Source organism: Dromiciops gliroides, chromosome 5 (genome assembly GCF_019393635.1).
Source record: "Dromiciops gliroides isolate mDroGli1 chromosome 5, mDroGli1.pri, whole genome shotgun sequence".
In the NCBI taxonomy this organism is placed as follows: Eukaryota; Metazoa; Chordata; class Mammalia; order Microbiotheria; family Microbiotheriidae; genus Dromiciops; species Dromiciops gliroides.
The window spans coordinates 207,183,205-207,205,945 of record NC_057865.1 but is presented as its reverse complement, the minus strand read 5'-3'; the positions used below and the strand labels follow the sequence as shown (position 1 = coordinate 207,205,945).

General features: G+C 37.7%; 1 protein-coding gene and 1 pseudogene across 9 annotated transcripts in view; one reads left to right on the top strand and one right to left on the bottom strand.

Annotated features, from left to right (window-relative positions):
• The window catches only part of KIF21A (kinesin family member 21A), a 160,858-nt gene extending 139,472 nt beyond the window's left edge, over positions 1-21,386 (bottom strand). For 6 of the 9 annotated variants that reach the window (XM_043967828.1, XM_043967829.1, XM_043967830.1 and 3 more), the window contains exon 1: positions 20,936-21,385. In XM_043967828.1, the coding sequence (XP_043823763.1) occupies positions 20,936-20,979 (44 nt within the window). In that variant the 5' untranslated portion in view covers positions 20,980-21,385. Of the gene's footprint in view, positions 1-20,935 lie in introns of all 9 variants that reach the window. The other 3 variants (XM_043967831.1, XM_043967835.1, XM_043967833.1) reach the window with 1 other exon arrangement.
• Positions 16,972-17,423, top strand: LOC122729138 (annotated as a pseudogene).
• Positions 21,387-22,741: the final 1,355 nt, after the last annotated feature.

The following is a 22,741-nucleotide window of genomic DNA, read 5'->3' as shown; positions in this document are numbered from 1 at the left end:
TTTTTGTGTAGGTGCCATGTACCACTGAGAAAAAGGTATATTCCTTTCTATCCCCCTTCAATTTTCTCCAGACATCTATCATATCTAACTTTTCTAAAATTTGGATACTCTACCATTTGGTGCATATATGTTTAGCATTGATATTACTTCACTGTGTATAATACCTTTTAGCAAGATGTAGTTTCCTTCCTTATCCCTTTTAATTAGATCTATTTTTGCTTTTTCTTTGTCTTAGATCAGGATTGCTATCCCTGCTTTTTTTGTTTATAATTTCAACTTAAACATAATAGATTCTGCACCATCTTTTTACCTTTACTCCATGTGTATCTCTCTGCTTCAAATGTGTTTCTTGTAAACAATTGTAGGATTCTGGTTTTTAATCTACTCTGCTATATGCTGAAAGAAGAGCAAGCATGTTTCTAAATACTATTTTCTATAGCAGATCATTTTTAGTGGTCTCACAATGGAGTAAAATGGGTAAGATGGGTAAAAATGTAAGATCTCATTGTCTTTTATTTAATGATTTTTTTTAAAGCATTTAATCTATAGGACAAAATGAAGTCCTTGAAGGCTTTCTGTAGACAAGAGTATCTCCCATGTATATCTTAAAATTATATATAGAAAGACCTCTCTTACATTTTTCTTGAGACTTAGGAAAAAATGTTGTGAAGAATGGAAAAATATATAATTTGATTACGCTGATTTTCACATTTTATATAGGTAATAAAAATACTGAAAAAGTAATATGGTCACTGTGGACTTTCCTTATTCCAGACAACCTACAACCCTTTATCAAGAGACAAATTTGAAAGTACCTCGAAAGGTACTTTTGAAAGTACCTATAAAGGTATTGAGTACTTATTAAAACTTTGCTTTGAGACTTCAATCTGAAGGATTTTCATAATATCCCTGATGATAAAACAAATACAGAAAAAGAATGGGTCTAGCAAAATAAAACAACTATTTAACCAAGTTCTTCAAGGAGAGAATACATACATACATACATACATACATACATACATACATACATACATACATGTATATATATATGTGTGTATATATACTTTTAAATTTTTTCCATAGTCATTTCAGATAGCAACTCTATAAAAATGATTAGCTAAAAAGAATTAATGATATAAAATTAAACCTCTTGCTCTCCTTATGTGCTACAATTTTGAAGCTGAATATTGCTATGGGCTGCCATTTTGAAGCTGGATATTTTTATAATTGTTGGCCTATAAGTGCTGGTAGGTTAGATGATTGGAAAAAGACAGACACAACTGATATTTATTTTGAATAATTATTTTTTAATTTTAATTTACATTTTATTTTGTTTTTATCAATTAAATAGCATTTATGTCATGTGCCTTGCACATTGCTCTCTTCAATAAAACAAAAAAGCAATTTTGTAGATGCAAAAATCTAGCCCCAGAGTAAGTGATAAGGGGTTACCAATCTTTTCCTAGTACTGTGTCTACTCAGAAACAGTTTGCATGTACCTGAGATGGAGTTCAGTATACTTTTAACTATCCTTCCCCAGGACCACTCCAGCTTCCTCAAACTGACACATTATGGGGGGCAGAAACCTGAAAGGGGCCTCCCTTCCTGAGGGCATTGATATATACCACTACATTGAGGACAAAAAGTTGATTAGGGTCTCATGATGCCACAGTAACAGAAGCCCTAGATCAAATGGTGGTCATATGAAGAACAAAGGCCAAGAAACCAATCCTAAGAAAATCCAGGGTCCAAACCATTTAACCAAATTGGGGGGGGAGGGGGGGTCATCACAATAGGTGGGGAAAACCCACAAGATTCCAGACATTGTCCAAAATAAGCTACTGACACTGACTTCCCCACTATCTAAGAAGGAAGCCCAGAGACTTATTGGACTCTTCAGGTTTTAGAGAGCCCACATTACCCAGCTAGGTATATTGATAGTCCCCATTTACCAAGTCAGCCATAAGTCTTCTTCTTTCAAGTGGGGTCCAGAAAACACTATAGCCTTAGAAGATTTAAAGCAGGTTGTCCAGTCTGCCCTTAAGCCTTTATGACCTTTCAAGGCTCATGTTTCAGGAGGTCTCTATCCATAAGGACAAAGCTGAATCAAGCTCTTAGCAGATGCCAAGACATGACCAGAATAAGTGACTGTCAAGTTTCATTCATTCATTCAATTCAATAAACATTTATTAAGTGCCTGTTATGTACCAGGCACCATGCCAAGCTCTGGAGATACAAAAAAGAGGCAAAAGATAGTCTTGACCCTCAAGGAGCTTACAATTTAATGAGAGAGACAACATAAAAACAAATACATACAAAGCAAGCTATCTACAAAATAAGTAGGAAATAATTAAAAGAGGAAAAACACTGGAATTTAGAGGGGTAAGGGTTCTGGAATTCCAAGTTTCCCAATGTGGCCCTTTGTACACTACTTTTGAACAGCAGTTGTTTATCTGTTACAGGTCCATAGTTGCTAGTGAACAGATGATGCAAAGTTATACAATCACCCTTTGTCCAAAACTGCCTATGAATTGGGTGATGCAAGATAGTTCCTTAAGAACACTGTTTTGCCTGATTTAACAATGGCTTTATCCACTATGAGAAGCACATGCAAACACGCTTCAGCAGCTACTTCCCCAATGAATCCCTGGGAATGGGTCCCTAGCAAGTCCTCTCAGTGGGTTGAGCTCTAGGCTATATGGCTGGCATGGAAGAAATCCTTGAGGTATAAGGAAGAGAATTTATCCCTCTACATCAATTCCTTGAAGAATCAGGGGAACCATGGGTCTGGTGAAGTGGTCTGGGACCAGGAAGACACAAGACTAGACAATCAAAAATTTATCAGGACCAATGAAGGAATTCTACCAATATACCACTTCATATAATTGCTTGTGGAGCACGACAGCACCCATGAGTGACATTATATGCTGTGCAACTAATATGGAGCAATCACAAGAAAAGAAGAGGTCAGGGAAGGGGTCCATTGACAATATGGATAATTGGGAATGGTGATGCCATGTGGTGCTAGGCACAGAACCGTTTTGATATCTGTAAAGGACAAGGAAGCTATTCCTGCCCAACTGGGCTGCTTGTACAAGTAAAATTGCCCATCTAACACAAATGTTCTTCAACTTGTCTCCAACTGTTAAAACAGCACTTTCCTACCTCAGTGCAAGAGTTTTGCCCCCTGCTAATCGAGAGCTGCATCATCTCTGCTACTTTATTGTCCAACTACCTAGGAGCAATGCCACCCAAGGAAAAAGAACAACTCTCCAGTCTCCTGGTTTCTGGGATCTAGCCTCCAGGAAGATTTACCTGGAGACATATTAGGATAAGATAGGATGGGTAAAAAAATACCTCTCTGCTGGTTATTCTGCTTTACTAGTTAATATTACTTACACTTCCAAAGTGATATGATAAAACTACACAAAAAAAGTTACATATGACGTTTGCATGATGCATAGGCCTTTACTTCACTAAATAATTTCAATGAATTCTATTTGCCTATTCTATGATCAATTTTTTTATCATTTTATCCATTGAATATCATCAGACTTCATCAAAGTCATCAGAGCAGTTTAGGAGCCCAAGAGGACCAAAAAGAGAGCTAAGGAAGGGAAGAGGAAAGGATTCCTAAGTGCTATCGGGTCTTTCAACTGTCTGTTTGTCGCAAATAGTATATGGAAAAAGAAGAGTAGAAACAAAACTAGAGAATCCTATGCAATCTATGCAGGAAACTCAAAGACATATGGGTACAGATGGTATTTAGTGCATTGTTGCTAGCTGAAGTTAGGGACACTAATTAGTTTAGATCCTCTCTACCTTTTCCCAGTATATCACAAGTACTGAGAAACATAAGAAACCAAAATGAAATAATAATAATAATAATGTATCTCCATAAAAGTCTCCACTGTAAAACAGCATTTAATCACATATTCTATGGAAGCATTCCCACCTTGGATTTTAGAAAATTTTCAAATATATAGAAAGGTACTACTCAAGAGTAGTAAAGGAAACATTAACAGAAATTATGGAAGAGGGCAGGAAGGAGGGTATATTGCATGCAAATTACTACCTCTCTCAACATACTTATTTCTCATTTGTCTCTTTAATCTCTACACTTGTTTAAGTGGGAGACTTGAGGAAGGAGAAGAAGGGGAAAGTGGAGGGAAAGCCTTGGCTGCAGGGGTTTAAGTCTGTGCACTGAACACAATAGCAAAGTTAGTCACATCAATGTATATGGGTTATTTGTTACCCTCTTGTGCTTAATTAAGCAAGTGGTCGAGAGGATGACTAAAAGTCAGATTAGTGAATGTAAGGAATATGTTATAGTTGTGTAAAAATAATAACACTAAAATAATTGTTAAAACCATTACTGGAGGAGCAGCTAGGTGGCGCAGTGGATAGAGCACCGGCTCTGGAGTCAGGAGTACCTGAGTTCAAATCCAGCCTCAGACACTTGACACTTACTAGCTGTGTGACCCTGGGCAAGTCACTTAACCCCAATTGCCCCACCCAAAAAAAAAAAAACCACCAAAAAAAAAAAACCCATTACTGGAAAGGTTAGAGGCATGGAGAGAATTGATGCAATGAGTACCTCAAAACAGTTCTATTTAAAAGCTAAAGGGAAACTGAGAGTGTGAGAAAGTCTTTTACTTTTGGGTGAGACAATTTAATTCAGTTCAACAAGCATTTATCCTGTTAAGTTTAAGGAACTGAGGACACAAAGAAAAAAAAAAAAACAATCCCTGCCCTAAAGGGCATTATACTAGAGAGATAAACATGTACAGAAATATGAATACAACATAATTTGAGGAAGGAGAAAAAATAATAAAGGATGCAGAAATTCTTATTTTAGGATGTTGTACCTGGGATGAGCCTTGAAGGAAAGAATGACATTTTAGTATATGATAATAAATTGAAATAGGAAAATATGTAACAATCTATGATTCACTAACAGACAATAGAAACAATCACTATAAAACACTTTTTAAAATACAAGACCAATAAAACTTCATACATATAATCTAATTTATTGTAATTTGGAATATTCCAAATGCATTAATGTTTTGATAACAGAGAGGTAGTGGAATGTAGTAGAAAGATGATATAATGCTGATTGAACCATACTATTTCTTTTGTTTTTGGTGCTGTTGTTTTTCTTTTTCGAGGTTTTTCATTTTTGCTCTGATTCTTCTCTTATAACAGGACTGATGCAGAAATGTTTGATGTTATTATATATGTGTGTGAGAAAATTTTGAAATTGGAAATCTTATAAAAACAAATGTTGAAAACTATCTCTACACATAACTGGAAAATAATAAAATACTTTTATTAAAAAAAAAGTAAAAGATGATATGACTTGGAGTCAGAAAAGACTTGGCTTTGAATCCTTGAATCCACTTAATTAAACTATCTTCTGTATGAAAAGAATAACATTTGGGCCATCTACCTCACAGGATCATTGTGAGGAAAGATTTATGAGATAAAACTTAAAGAACTATGGAAATGTGAGTTACAAGAATAACATTTTATTTTCAATTATTTTCAATTAAACTAATTGAAAAATGTTAAACTCATGTTTAAGAGTCTAGAATGTGTCACTCCTCCACCACCCCACCCCCAATGCTTTTGATCTAAAGTAAAACTGTTTAGGCATGCCATTAAAGAGTAGAGTTCTCTGAGGTACCACTTCACACCTATCATAGTGGCTAATATGACAAGAAAGGATAATGTTGGGTGTTGGAGGGGATGTGGGAAAAATGGGACACTAATGTTCTGTTGGTGGACTTGTGAACTGATTCAACCATTCTGGAGAACAATTTGGAACTATGCCCAAATGGCTATAATACTGTGCATACCTTCTGATCCAGCAAAGGTCTATATCCCAAAGATATTTAAAAAAAAAAAAAAAAGGAAAGTTCTTTTTGTGGTGGCTAAGAATTAGAAACCAAAGGGATACCTATCAACTGGGGAATGGCTAAACAAGTTGTGGTATATGTTTGTAATGGAATATTACTGTGCTATGTAAGAAAGGACAAGCAGAATGATTTCAGAAAAACCTGGAAAGATCTGCATGAGCTGAAGCATAGTGAAGTGAACAGAACCAGGAGAACATTGTACACAAAAACAATCAATATTGTTCAATGAAGAACAGTGAATGACTTAGCTATTCTCAGCAATACAATGATCTAAGACAATCCCAAATGGCTGATGATGAAGCATACTATCCACCTCCAGAGAAAGAACTGATATTAATTGAATACAGACTGAAGCACGCTATTTTTCACCTTTAATTTTTTTTCTTTTATTTAAGTCTTCTTGTACAAAATGACTAATGTGGAAATGTTTTCCATAATTGCATATATGTAACATAGCTGATTGCTTACCATCTCAGGGAAGGGAGGAGAAGAAGGAGGGCTAGAATTTGGAACTGAAAACTTAAAAAAAGAAAAAAAAGAAAAAAAAAAGAATAGAGTTCTACAACATTCTCATCAGCATAATCCCTAATTCATCTATAGCAAACCACAACTTGACCCTCTCCAGAGTTCTCTGAAGATCACTGGGACAAAAGGATTTTGGTGTGGATCCTGGTTCTGCTCATTTCTATCTATATGGCCTTGGACAAGTCACTTAGAAACTACCTGGGCCTCAGTTTGCTTCAGGTCATAGACTTAGATCTGAAAATGATCTTAGAGGCCATCAAATCAAACTGTCTCATTTTACAAATGAAAAAAGTGAGATACAGAAAGGGTAAGTTGCTTGCCCAGCTCTTAAGTCAGCAGCAAATGGTTAGTCTCAACAATATCTAAAGCCCTTTGAACTCTAAAAATTATAGTCCTTTTTGGTATAAACCTACTTGTTAATCCCACTTCACTACTAAAAAGTATAGACTTTCGAGTCTTCCCCAAATATATTTTATAATAATATCAATTGAGTATAAAAGCTACTTTGAAAGAAGTTTCCTGAAACATGGAAAGTCATGTGTCTATACTGAAACAGATTTAACAAGCCACAAATTTGAAGAGATTAAAAATGACAGAATTTTAAGAGCTGTTATAATTGCACCTCGTTTTTAATTTGGCTGGTTGGTTTGCCTCTGGTGCTATAAAAGGGTTCTTAACTCTCCTCATTTTCTAATCCCTCAGATATAATAAAGTTGAAATATCCTCCCTGATTCCTCTCTCACAAAAAAGAAGTGCTTAATAGAATGGTCGGGAGAGGGATGGGCATGGAGCAAAAATCGACCTCTATGCTTAGAAATGCAAAATGTGAGACCTTCAAATTGCACTGATTTGTTGATAGAAATGCTGAAGACCAGAGATTCAGCAAGGCTGAATATTTGAGGCTGAATATTTTTTATCATATTAATAACTAACTAAATTGTTAGTTATAGAACAGTTAAGAAATTGTTATATTATATACCCTTTTGCTAATTAATTTACATAAATATTTATTATTAATACAGACAATTTTATTATACATTCTGTGGTATGCATACAAACTCTAGAGAGCTAACTTTCAGCATGACCATTTACACTTCAATTAAGCACAGAAATCTATCCTTGATTCATTGTTTTGTTGGCTATAACTTAACAAAGTGATGGAGAAAGTATAAATAATACAGATTAAATTCAAAAGTGTTTCGTGAGTATTTTTTTTTTATTCTGGAAAGCCAGGTATTAATTACTTATCAGCACACCCCATATGGGAGACAACACAAAAATATCTGCTACAGCTACAACATTCTCCTTAGTGTTTGAAATATAAAACATGGAATAAAAAAGTACATAGAAACATTAGTTATTCCTTCCACATTAAGGAATTTAGGGGTGCTGTACCCCTGTGATCTGGAAAATCCACATAAATCTTTTTGGCCTTCCCTTCATACCAATGAAGAAGGCTGAATTTTTTCCTTTTCTTTTATGGAGTGTTTACAGTACCTCATTGTATAAGTTGGGTTAAGTATTTGGTTGTAGGTTCTGCTGACCTTCGTCTGTTGTCTGCGGCTTCTGCAAAACTCCCCAGAAATTCCCATTTAATTTCTTATGCTGACCCATGATATATGGAGACCTCAATAGGGAAAGTCTCAATGTGAAAGGGATAATTGTACTGATGATTCAAATCACCCTCTAATTGTTAGAAAAAGTCAAAGAACTGATGTATACTCAGAAACTTTCTGCTTTTGCTCCCATATTTATCTATGTGACTTGGCTGCCTCTGCCTTGAAACAGCTGCCATCAAAACAATATTAAAACTGACAGGAAGTATATAGCTCAGTGAATTTGTCCATGATTTTGCACCATTTGTGTAGTGGATTAGATAGATTTGAATTTTATTGCTAAACTGAACAGTGTAGATTGATTTTTTAAATCTGCTTCTGAGCACTAGTAAGAAGTTGTCTTCCTTGCAAGGATAGATGGTGGCATATATGTAATAGTTAACTTTAAAGGACTGATTTCAAACATTACGAAGTTTGCTGAAAAAAATGCCCAAATTCAGAGTATATCAGAATCAGTGAATCCAGCATTCACTCATAATATACTTTTTTGCACTCTGGTGCAAATATCCCAGAATTAAGTACTAACTAGAGTCAGTATCTATTGTAATAGCAATCCCCCTCCCCTCAATTTAAAGTTTAATTCTGGATCCAAGTTTTTTGAAAACTGACATTGAATATACTTTGATTTTGCAAACCTTATCATGTTCCAAGATTAAGTGTTTCTCAGTCTTGATTTAACATGGACATACCATTTAATAGAAATACTTACAGAGTCTCTATGCAGATTCAGAAGTGTTTGGGTTGTGTTACCTGGCAGATTGATTACATATAAAATAGGAAACACTCTTCCCACTTATGCCTGTAACTCTGGGATATATGGATCTGGATCCTACCAGTTGGTCAAATTCATGTTTTAGATACAAATTGTACCTATGCCCATTATTGTTGATTTTTTTTATAAGGCATGGCCAGAGCAGCTTCAATAAATGGATCTTCTTCTTTCCCTTCTCCCTAAAATGTTGAAATGGGAATTACATTCTTATTTATCATAAATACCCATGACTGCTATTACGTAGTATAATAGCACTGTTTCTTGTAAATAAAACATTGCAATTTTCAAAGCCATCTTTGAAAATGGACCTATTTTTACATTTTGAATGGTATTGTTTTTCAAATAAAGATGAAATTCTAAGTAAAAAAAAAATTATTTTGTTAGCAGGTTTTCAAAAACAAATCATATTGGGGCAGCTAGGTGGCGCAGTGGATAAAGCACCAGCCCTGGATTCAGGAGTACCTGAGTTCAAATCTGGCCACAGACACTTGACACTTACCAGCTGTGTGACCCTGGGCAAGTCACTTAGCCCCCATTGCCCCACAAAACAAAACAAAAAAAACCAAACAAACAAAAAAACAAATCATACTAACTAGCCCTAGAGAACAAAATATTACACAAGTACAGGTATAGGAAAGAAGAAAAGAGATTATTAAAAAAAGAGATGGCTAAATCACACAGAGTAATGAGAGGAAAAAGTCATAAATTCCCTCTCTCACACCCTACAGTTGCCAACACCAAGAATATCTAGCAGTAGTTCACAGTTCATAGAATCTATTCCCAGAACCAGAATATCCAAAATGTAAAGCAGTCTCTGACATAACTTCATGCTCATTATTGGGACAGGAACTAAAGTACAACTGTATAATGATTAAAAAGCAACACCCCAAAACACTATTTTCTCTAACAATATTCAAGACATAGTCACAGGTCACACGGGCCTTTCTCATCCTGTGGAATAACTTACAATTCCTTTCTTGCTTATTTGAATATAGTCATAGTGATATGCTGAACAGTACACAATATTCACTAAGTTTCTCAATCACCAGAGCAAGAGGATAAATTTACGAGAAAAAAGAATAAAGGTTTTTGGAAGACCAAGGAAGGACCAAGAAAGGAACACATAGGAACTAGTAAGGACAAGTAGGGATATTACATGTTACCTAGTCTCTTATCTGATAAGTGAGGAATCTGAAGCCAAGAAAGGTTAATGACAGCATATAAAGTGCTTGGTGAATCTTAAAGCACAATTATCTAAGTACATTATTACTATAAGGAATTAATTGTGATTTGGGGTTTTCATAACCCTATCTTTGCTTTATTATGGTCAGACTGAAAAAAAATGTAAGCTTGAAAAGCCTAAGAGAGGATGGGTGTGTACTCTGAGAGATAATTGAACAAATGGGAAGAGTTCTGGCCACAGGGAACATTTACTGAAACTAAGTAACTATGCCTCCCTCTAATAGCTTTCCCATGCCCACATCTGGCTAGATTATAATGGGCCAGCCCATGTGGGTGTGCTGAGCCAATCAGAGACTCAGCATGGCTTCCCTTCCTGTGGGAGAGTCAGTTTCAGTTAGACATACAGTTGAGATTCAGTTAGAGGGGTTAGAGATTCAATGAAAAGGCAGTTAGTTAGAGAGAGTTCTGAGAGAAACAGGGAAGGAAGGCAGACATTTAGAGGAGCAAAAACAGAAGAGACTGCATAGCTGATTCTCCTGAAAGCTACAGATTTTGGGTGTGGTGAGTTTGTCTGTGTTTTCTTTGAGGCAAAACCAGCTCTTGGGAGCTAGCTGAGCTGGAGGCAGATTCAGGTGCCTGGGGTCTTTTTACCCCAGAGATACATGCATTGTTTCTAGTTCTATTAATCTCACTTGTATGATTCAGATAGTGTTTTAAACTTGTTCCCATTAATAAACCTGTTTTGTTTTTGAAAGAGGCTGTTTCTTTTCTTACTCAATATTAAGGTGAGCCACCCAATTAACTCTTTCCATACTAAATTTGGCCCTTGCACTACTATTACTGCTGCTGTTATTACTATTACTACCACTATTACCACTACCACCACTACCACCATTACTACTACCACCACTACCACCACCACCACCCAATGTCATATAGCTAATTGATTAGATAGTATCCTATCTAATGAGAAGATCTAGGTTCAAATCCCGTGACAGATACTAATCAACTCTGTGACCAGAACAAACTAACATTTTTTTGAGCCTCGGTTTTCTCATCTGTAAAATAAAGTTAATAATATTTGCACTATCTGACCTAAGGTCAGCTAGGTGGCACAGTGAATAAAGTGCTGGGCCTGAAGTCAGGAAGAGTTGAAGACATTTACTAGTGTGAGAACCAGGGGCCCCTGCCCTCTGCTGAGAAAGCATGAGATGACCTTTCTGAGGTTTCTAATGTCAAATTGGCATCCCAGAAGTTCATGGACCTCCTTTAAGTCATGTCAATCAATGGACTTGAATGAGTCCAGCCAATTAGCTTGGAACTGTGGGTGGGGACCACTGGCTTCCTCTTCCACAGGGAACTTCCAGTCTAACTGATGGCTAGGGTAAAGAGCTTTTTTTTTTCCCCTCTCTCTCTAGTGTAGATCTGAGCCAGGGTTTTCCCATTCCTTCAGAGACATGTGCACATGCTCTAGTGCTTTCTCTCTCTCTCTCTCTCTCTCTCTCTCTCTCTCTCTCTCTCTCTCCCCCCCCCCTAATTTCTAATATACTTTAATAAATGCTTAAAAGCCTAAACTGTTGCTGAATTTAAAAGTAAATCCTAGCTAGTTTCCCCACACACACTGGGGGGCAGGTAAAGACACACACATTAGATTTTAAATGTCACACTTTGAGATTCTGGGGAACTGTTAATTTCTGTCTAACTCAGTTTCTTCTTTGTAAAGTTCTTAGCATAGTATCTGAAATAGTATTCTATAAATTCTTGTTCTCTTTCTGTCTTTCCTTCCCCACAACCATTTTGTAAACCTTACAGCACTACAGAATTGTGAAACATTCAACAAATAATTTGATTAAACACTTATTATGTGTAAGGCTCTGATGATATAATTTTTTTAAATAAATGTAGTTATTATTGTTCTTGGTTGATAATGCCTTGCCCCTCTCAATCACTTTTTGTGGGAAGATTTTGGAACCCTAGAGAATCTGCAAAGTTAGGAATGGGGCGGGGGGGGGGGGGGGCAGATAAAGAGTTCTGTTTCAGAACTTCAAAAACTAAAATACATTGGCAAATGGTACAAAATAATGAATAAATGAACCTAAAAACACATTAAGTATTTAAAATTATAGTTGTACAATTTTTTTAGTCATGTCCAACTCTTCATGATCCCATTTGTGGTTTTCTGGGTAGAGATACTGGAGTGGTTTGCCATTTCTTTCTCCAGCTCATTTTACAGATGAGGAACTGAGGTAAGACAGGGTTAAGTGACTTGCTAGTCACATAGCTAGTCTGAGGCCAAATTTGAACTCGGGAAGAAGAGTCATCCTGATTTCCTGACTTCAGGTCTAGCACTCAATCCACTGCTGAGACCTAATTTTTTTAAAAAATTCATTTAGGGGCAGCTAGGTGGCGCAGTGGATAGAGCACCAGCCCTGGAGTCAGGAGTACCTGAGTTCAAATCCAGCCTCAGACACTTAACACTTACTAGCTGTGTGACCCTGGGCAAGTCATTTAACCCCAATTGCCTCACTAAAAAAAAAAAATCATTTAGACATTATTCACAGAAAAACTGAAGGAGCTAGGTGGCACAGGGAATAGAGTAAGGAAGACCTGACTTCAAATTTCACCTCTGGTACTTACTAGCTATGTGACCTTGGGCAAGTCATTTTGCCCTTGTTTGCCTCAGTTTTATCAAGTGTAAAGTAGGAGAATAGCCCCTACCTCTCAGGGTTGTTTGGAGGATCATCAGATAATCTTTATGAATCACTTAGCATAAATGTTAGTTGCTATTATTGTTATTGTTGTTGTTATTATTATTATTCCAAACTCAAATTCTCCTTTGAGCAAGAAATATGTGAATAATAATTTTTGATTAATGAATAAAGTGGCTTTTAACTATACAAAACTTTTCTTTGTATGCTCCATATTATCTGGCACACACAGTCAATAAGTAAGTAGCACGTCTTCCCTTACTCTGAAACTCATATGACAAAATGGCATGTCTAATTTTGACAGAAAATAGTATGACCAACAAATATTTATAGTCATTATCACAGAAAGGAGTCATACAGGTGTTTGCAAAAAATTAACCAGAAGAGAAATTATTACACAATTTCTTTCTGGGGGAAGTAGAAAGAGTAGGGCAAATTATGAGACACTGCCTAATTGTTGGTTTAACTGCCAAAACACTTTCAGAATTCACTGAACTGGAATTTCTGGTGCATCTTTCCCTACACCATAATTATGCCCCCAAAACATCACCCAATTGGCATGCAAGAAGGTAAGAGCTTAAGAAATAGTATGAAAACATTAAGGAAACACTCCTTATACTTTGCCTGAAAATTATATCTAAACCAATATTTTAGAAATCAAAAAATGTTCTCATTTACTTATGTTATAATTTTATAGATTACTTATCTTCATTTTTAAAATCATTTTCAACTGGATCGCCTAACACTTCAAATTTGTTCCTTTTCTTTTTCCCATATGAACACTAAGTCAAATGATCTGTGTAAAAAAAAAAAAAACCACCAAAAAAACCCCCAAACTAAAATGCCCAAGGGAAGTGTCTATTTCAAAAACAAGTATATCCTCTAGTAAAGTAAGAATCCTAATATCTGGTGTCTGACTCTCTATTTGCCAGTCTGCCATTTCCTTCTCCAGTGTGCCCCCATTTTACAGATAAGAAACTGAGGCAAATAAGGGTTAAGTGACTTGCACATGGTCACACACTATTATGTGTCTGGGCTTAATTTGAACCCAGGTTTTCCTGACTCCAGGTCCAGTGTTCTGTCTACTGCACCAGGTTACATATATTAGATCATTTGATTTATACGACTCTATGAAGTCTGAAATTCAGGTATTATCATTGCAATTTCACTTATGAAGAAACTGAGGTTGAAAGTAATTTCTCTAAAGTCACACATCTAATAAGTGTTATTGTTGTTTGTCCTTCATTCTCAAAAGAGAATGATTTGCACTGAATTGGATTTTAAATGAGGGAGGGCTGTGCAAGGTCACCACCCTCACTCTCTTCTCCAGAGCCATCTGGGTCCAATGGCAAGATATATAACAAAACAACTGGAAATGGCCCTGGATATTTAAAACAACTGGGGTTAAGTGTGAGCGTCTTACTTAAACCCAGGTTTCCTTCAACTAAATCCAGGGCTCTTTACTTCATTTAGGTATATCATGAATTCAACTCAAAACAGAACTAATGATTCTTTTTGAAATGTCAACTATATTTTATTAATTACTTAAAGCCACAGTTTGCTCATCTGTAAAATAAGAAAGTTTGATTAGAATCTCTAGATTTCCTTCCAACTATAAATCTTATAACACTAAGATCAATCTTTGTCCTAATATCTCTATTTGAGAGGCTCTTCATTCATTAGCACAGTATGATTCAATATTCAATGAATCCATGATCTTATCAATGTGGATATCCATTCCATTTGGTAAAGATTCAAACCCATTCATCTACACCTCATCCTCTGTGATTCATATCTGTCTCCATTTTCTCCACAGGGGATCCATCCAATGGATTCAATGGAAACTTTCATATCTTGAAAATATTTCTATGTCATATAACAGGAGTGCCAGCCCTGGAGTCAGGAAGACATCTTCCAGAGATCAACTCTGACCTCAGAAACTAACCCAGACTCTGGGAAAGTCACTTTACCCTATTTGCCTCAGTTTCCTATCTGTAAAATGAACTGGAGAAGGAAATAGCAAACTACTCCAGCATCCTTGCCAAGAAAATCCCAAATGAAGTCATGAAGTGACATGACTGAAAATGACTAAAAAAGAAGACTAAACAGGTCAAATGTTTCTGGGCATTTTTCTCTGGAAAGATAAATTTGGTATGTTAAAATAATGTACCAGGTAAAAGATTTTCTGAAATTCAAAATTTTATCTGAAAGATCCCTATCAATGCCAACCCAACATTAGTATAAAAGGTTGGTAAAGAAATACACTTCAAAGAATTTTATCAATCTTTTGAACACTTTTGAGAAAATTTAATTGTCAAGTAGCTGCTTAAAGATGGGGGGAAAATCTAACTCCAATGACATCATATTATAGCATCAAAATAGAAGTAGTGCCTAATACCTATTACAATTAAACCTAGGCTGTAAGTTTAGATTAATAAATCATACCTGCAAAATTAGATTAATAACCTAATAGGTTATTTAAATAATTTATTAAAATGAAAACTAGACTGCATTGCATAAAATTCAAAATCAGGTTCAAGGATACATATTCTTAACTCCTGAACAAAAGTAAGAAACAGAGCAATTTCCTCTGCATCTGATTTTTTTTTCCTTGCTCCTGACATATTTTTGGAGTTGACACCCTTTAGGGAATATGTCATCTCCTTAGGAAAAATAAAGTCTGAACTTCACTGAGTCAGTCCTATGAGGACAAGAAGTATTAAAAAGCACATTTACCAATAAAGTCCAAAGTTTTAATTATTTATATTATGGCAGAGGGCCTTTCCTCATCTAGGAGTTCCCTATGTCAATGAAATAAGAGATCCTGTCCCTATTCCCTATTATCTTATGGGATACATATTTTAACAATAAATTGTTCTTATTCAGTTGTTGCTTTCAATATGCTCCTTTATTTTTCTTTTTTTTGTCAATTGCCAAACACCATTAAATTCAATAAACATTTATTAAACATCTACTATGTGTAAAGTATTATACCAGATATTGAGGATACAAAGACAAAGATGACAGAGAGTCTGTGACTTCAAGAATCTAGGTAAGTCAAGCAGTAGATAGAGTACCAGCCCTGGAGTCAGGAGGACCGGAGTTAAAAATCTGGCCTCAAATACTGGACACTTACTAGCTGTGTGACCCTGAAAAAGTCACTTAAACCCAACTGCCTCAAAAAAAGAAAAAAGGCCATCTATTTGGAGGAAGGCTACAAAGTAGAATGTTATAGGGGCAAAAGAGACAACTAGACAAAGTATACTTAAAAAAAATGTTTATTACATGTTGACAAATCTCCTTAAGAAAAACAATCTATAATAATGAATATTTTAAGTCAGCTTCTCACAATTTACAAAAAAATTTTAAATGCTCCAGAAAGGAGGCAGCTAGGTGGCTCAGTGGATAAAGCACCAGACCTGGATTCAGGAGGACCTGAGTTCAAATCTGGCCTCAGACACTTGACACTTACTAGCTGTGTGACCTTGGGCAAGTCACTTAACCCTCATTACCTGCCCCACCCCCACCCCCCAAAAAAGCTCCAGAAAACTACATATCACATTGAGTTCATTCAACAACACTCAACAAAATCTATAATACCAATGAAAGGCAAGGTACTAACTATGCTAGGCTACTGAGGGAAAATACAAATATGAACAAGACAAAAACAAATAACATTTAGTCCCTGACAAAAAGGAACTTATAATCTGGTAGGGAATACAACAATAAATAGAATACAAAGTATGATAAATGAGAAGTACAAAACAAAGTATGAAATTTCAGACAAGGGAAAAATTACTTCTTTCTTGGGGGTAGGTGGGTAGGTGGATGGAGGTTGAGCAGGGAAGAAAAAAAGGAAAGTTACATGGAGAAAGTATCATTTGACCTCGGCCTTAAAGAATGTGAAGGATTTTAACAGATGAATTTAGACAAAAATTAGCAATGTGAGAAAATAATGGGATTTTGGGAGCCCAAAGGCCCCAGCTGAGGGGATTGATTGGATTAAGACTGATTGGATTGGGGGTGGCTAGGTGGCGCAGTGGATAAAGCACCGGCCCTGGATTCAGGAGTACCTGAGTTCAAATCTGGCCTCAGACACTTGACACTTACTAGCTGTGTGACCTGGGCAAGTCACTTAACCCCCATTGCCTGGCCAAAAAAAAAAAAAAAAAAAAGACTGATTGGGATTGATATCTCTCCCCGTGCTCACCCATCTCGTACTCTTTCCGCTATCTTGCAGTGCCACCACCATGGTGCGCATGAATGTCCTGGCAGATGTTCTCAAAAGCATTAACAATGCAGAAAAATGAGGAAAACAACAGGTTCTCATTAGGCTGTGCTCTAAAGTAATCATCAGGCTCTTAACTGTGATGATGAAGCATGGTTACATCGGCAAATTTGAGATCATCGATGATCACAGAGCAGGAAAAATTGTTATGAACCTCATAGGCAGATTAAACAAGTGTGGTGTAATCAGCCCCAGATTTGATGTTCAAATGAAAGATCTGGAAAAGTGGCAGAATAATCTGTTACCATCCCATCAGTTTGGGTTCATTGTGCTTACAACCTCAGCTGGCATCATGGACCATGAGGAAGCAAGATGAAAACACACAGGAGGAAAAATCCTGGGATTCTTTTTCTAAGGGTGTAAAACACACATACAAATAAAATGTTCCAATGGACAAAAAAAAAAAAAAAAGATCCATTGGATTGACTGCTGATTAACTCGCTTAAAGTTAATTCAATTAAAACCACACCTGCCAGGCCCTCAAGAGGATGTGTTCTTAGAGGGTGTGAACTCTGACCTCAACATGGGACCACCCTCAAGTCCAGTGAACTGTAACGATTGGAATGACGCCACCTGCTGGAGACTTACTGTAGAAGAGTTCCACCCATGAAGTGAAGGTCTTTGAGGGCAAGACCAGGAGTCTTTTCTTTGGGAAAAGGAAGTGACGCGGGCGAGTGGGAGGAGGAAGGAAGAGACTGGCGCTCAGTCTTGCACTCTTTCCTCTGGACTCTGGTGGAGAAGGGAGCTAGAAATGTGCTCTCCCTTTAATAGATAGGAATCTAGGCCTTTCTCTCTCTTTACCAAATTCTTATTCTCCTTAATAAATGCTTAAAAGTCTAACTCTTGCTAAAGCTTATAATTTATTGGCGACTACTCATTAGATATTTTAGACAGACTAGCTAGAATTTTAGCCCTTAACAGAACCAATGGATCTGGTTGATCTAGCCAATTAGCTTGAGGTAGTGTGTAAGGGCCACCTCTCCTCCTGACCCATAAAAAGCTTCCACACGCAGTTACTCAAAGTTAAGCTCTCTGAGGTGCTCTTAGTGGCAAAGGACTTGGAGGAAGAAGCAGGCCAGGCAGGCTGAGCTCTATTCTCTCCTCTAAGCTATCTAGGCTTTCCTATCTTTCAGAACCATGCTTGCTCTCTTTACTAATATTTAATATACTTTAATAAATGCTAAATGCCCCAAAGCTGGTGCTAAAGCTTCTAATTTATAAGTAACAACTATATTAGGAACCCCAGCTAATTTTCCCCAAATTTGGAACAGAAATAAAATGACCACATTTAGTTTCACACACCACAGCATCTTGGTATCAGAAATGGTATGTATGATAAAAGAAAGAACATGTCTCCAGAAAGCAATAAGTCGAGACTAGCTGGTGTATGGGATATGTGATGGTAAGGTAAAGCTGGAACCAGATTCTGAAGTGTCCTGAAAGCCAGGCTAAAACATTTGGATAGATAAAAGGCAACAATAGGTTCCCAATGTCTTTTCCCATACCATTTTAAATTTTGTTTTTAAAACAGTTCTTGTTTTTATATAGCAAACTGACCTAAAAGCAAACACTTGGTATTTGTTTTCTTAGTCTATGAATACAGTAGGCAGTAGACTAGAACAGTATTAGCCATGACAATTTCATTCTATGCCTGACTTCCTCCCATCTTGAAAGATAGAGAGGGACTAAAGTTGTGATTACATTAGCAAGGGAATCAACCAGGTGGAGAAACTCTGCAGATTAGCATGTCTCTTCAATTTACAATCTTTTTTTTTAAAGTGAGGCAATTGGGGTTAAGTGACTTGTCCAGGGTCACACAGCTAGTAAGTGTTAAGTGTCTGAGGTCATATTTGAACTCAGGTACTCCTGACTCCAGGGCCAGTGCTCTATCCACTGCGCCACCTAGCTGCCCCTTCAATTTACAATCTTAAGAGCAGTTAAGTGACTCAGGCCAACTCTCCATCCACTATAGCATGATGCTTCTATAATAAATAGTTTAAAAAGCCAAAAGAGAAATAGTAGCAAGAAAGAGAAAAGAAAAATGCACTATGGATTTGGGTTCTCTATTACTCACTACCTGTATGACCTTGGACAGACTCTCTCTGAGCCTTAATTTCTTCACCTATAAAATAGGGTTGTTAGACTTGATAGGCATAGATTTAGAGTTGGAAGGAACATCAGAAGCCATCAATTCTAACCTCTCATTTTACAAAGGAGGCCCACAGAGATTAAAAGACTTGCCCAACATAGATGTTAAGCATCAAAAAGGATTTGAAGTCAGGGGCTCTGACCCAATTGTACCATGCTACCTCCCCTTACTCCAGTCTAATAGGACTAGCTGCCTTCCAGTGACTAAGACCCCATATAGTTCTAAATTCTATGCTTCAAATAAGCAAGGTAATATATAAGCAGCACGATATAGGAAGCAAGTTAATTACATTAGTACTTCAAAAATGTTCTAACATTTGTATCACACCCTAAAAATGATGTTGGGTATTTTTAACCATAAAAACTGAGAGTTATGACTATTAATTACAAATTTTCTAACTTAAAAATATTGTCACCGAAATGCTATTACTGTATACAACTGAAGACAGCATTTTTTAAAGTTTTAGACACAGAATTATACATGAAATGAATAGAACAGAAATGAATTCTACGTGGATATTTACTCTTTACATCTTTGATGTAGTATACTTGTCTTATAGATATATAGATGCATATGTATGTAAATATTATATGTATATATTTCATCTCACATCCGGTATTTTGGGGATGGATTTTTATTACTTCTGGGGGGGGAAATGAATACGAGAGAATACTAGTACTTAGCTAAACTAATGCATTTGTTCTACCTGAATACTTCATTAATTTTTCAAGAAGTGCACAATGATGTTGCAATTTTCCATAAACACAACGGTCATATCTTTACTTCCAGAGAATAAATGAAACTTTTAAGTTGTAAAGTTTAAAACATTCAATAATGGTTGTACATTCCATTAGAATTTGCTGGCCAAAGTATAGTTTGATGAAGGCCATACAGTCTCAAAACTGCACATATAGTATCTGACATAATTAAAATATTATCTTGGAACCATTGTGTTTAACCTCAGGATGTTTTATTCATTCAGAATAGAAACCTATTTAATCCCTCTACTCCTGAAGGGATCATAATTTTCCTCTTGTTACATATGAACTATAATGGTTCCTACCTAGTGTTTAACAGAACACCCAAATAAACAAGTAGGTTACACACGTACACAAAGAAAACAAACAAAAACCTCCCAGGCTTATCTGGTTCTTTCAAATGCTTAATAAAGCATTAAAAATGTGAATATTTTTAGTGTTACACAATAATCGCGAGGGCCTTTCACAATCTTTTATTTTTTGTTTTTTGCTTTACAAAATTGATACTTGTATGACTGTCTGTAATAATAAAAATAACACCAGAGCCTAAGAGGGAGAAGGAACAATTATACCAGGCCAAGCAGGACAGGCAGTCGCCAAGGGCAGCCAAACATTTAGTAATTGTCCATTGTGTGTATTGAGGGTGGGAGGAGGGAGAGAGAAATGTACTTGTCTCCATGTGAAAACAGACACCATAGCTCAGGGGGTGCAGCCACCTGCGAAATCTATGAGCCGAAAAGGAAATCGGGATTACATCCCAGTATGTCTACATGCCTCTGTGCACACACACACATTCGTACGGGAGCGAGTTAAGAGGTAGGAGAGATGACGGAGCCTCATCTCCATAGTCAGTTCCTACAAGTCTCTCCCCGCGCTGCTCTCCAACAAGAGACTGACATGGCCGGGGCATCGACGTGTGCCAGTAGCTCAAGACTTTCAAACGCTACACCAACATCACACGGACCCCCGCCCCCACCCCGCACGAAGCGCCCGCACACTTCGCCTCGAGTCCTTACCTGACAGCTACCCTCACCGAGCTCTCGTCCTGGGCGCCCCACATGCTCCCGGTGCTCTGCGCCCGCTCGGCCCGGGCCAGAAGCGGACGATTGGGACAGCTCACACACTAGGGGCCTCCACTGCCCGGTGGCACCGAGGGAGGGAGGGGGCCTCACGGCTTAAAGCGGAGGCCAGAGGCGGGAGGCGGAGGCCACGGCTCACCTCCAAATCACTCCTGCCATGTTGGGTGACTGAATGGAAAGGTGGCGACTGGAGAAACGGGAGGAGGTGGAGAGTGATTCACCAACCACTCCGAAAGAAGCCGCCCCTCCCTCTTCTCCTCCCCCAAGAGGATCTTAAATGGATCGCAGGCCGGTTTTCCGCCTCCCTCGAAGCCCTCCTGACCCAGTCCGAGGCCCGCCCCCTTCCTTCCCGGCCCTGCCTGCGGCCTCCCAGCAGGCGTGGCTCCGGCTCCTCCCGGTCCTGCAGGTTCCTAGCTCCGCAATGCGTCAGGAGCTGCAGCCGCTCCGACCCGCCTTCCTTTCCCACGCCCTGCTCTGTGGGCTCCCACCCAGGAGAGGGGAAACAAACATACGCATGGACATAACACTGTCTGTGCCCATCCCTGCAAGGAGGGCTTGAAACTAGGCAGATGGTGTCCAACTCAGTCTTTGTTTTCAACCTTAGCTTTACTAGTATTCTCCCCAGCTTGGACTCCTCTCCCCAACCCTCCCTACCACCCCCTCCATACCCGACACCCTCTTTGCCAAAAAGCCTTTCTGCCAGGCAAGCGCTTTCATTGTCCATTAACACGGTGCTCTCTGGCTTTTTAATCAGTTACAATGTATAGCATTGGGGGTAAAAAGGGAAATTATCTACTTTGAGAAGCCTTACTAGATTACACTTAAATCATTTATAAATTATGATAAACGCAGTTGGGAACTGACTGACTTTATTTAATTTCTTTCCAAGGCCAAAGAATTGCCCGGGGCCGACCAGATTTTGTCAATTCTAGCTTCTGTTTATTTTGTAAATCTCCCCCCAAACTCTCTTCCAGAGATTCCCAAGGTTTCTTCCTGATCTTCAGCTTGTGCCATTTCCTTCTCCACTTGAATTAATTGATCCCCCAAAATAATTACCAACCACACAAGAATGCTGTATAATGAATTGGCCTTGAAGCCAGGAACATCTGTGTTCAGATCCCATATTGGCTGTGTGACCCTGGGCAGATCACTTTATTTTTCAGTATTCTAGACCAGGGCTTCTTAAACTTTTTCCACTCATAACTCCTTTCCCTGGAGAAATTTTTATGCAATCCCAGATATATAGGTATATAAAATAAGTATACATAACCTTTTACTGTTGCCAAATTTTTCATGACCCCCACATTCAGTTATGTGGCCCTATATGGGATGGCAACCCCCTGTTTAAGAAGCTAGGCTTTAGGCAACTCTAAGACTCTTCGTTGAAAATAAGGTGCCGGGGCAGGAGGACCTGAGTTCAAATCCTGCCTCAGATACTTTACACTAGCTGTGTGACCCTGGGCAAATCACTTAACCCTCATTGCCCCACCAAAAAACAAAAACAAAAAAAGAAAAAAGAAGGTGTCAACATGAATTAGTAAAGGAAATTCCTTTCTGGAGTTTCCTATGCCAGTGAAATCACAGAGCTTATTCTTATCCTCTATAAAAAATGGTAAGGGGATGGGGGCACCAAGGAGAAGAGGTGAAGCATAATAGGACAATACCTTCAAATGCCTTAGTGTAATTACAGCATTGGATCATATCACTTCCCTACCTCCTGTGGCTTCCCCTTGCCTATAGATT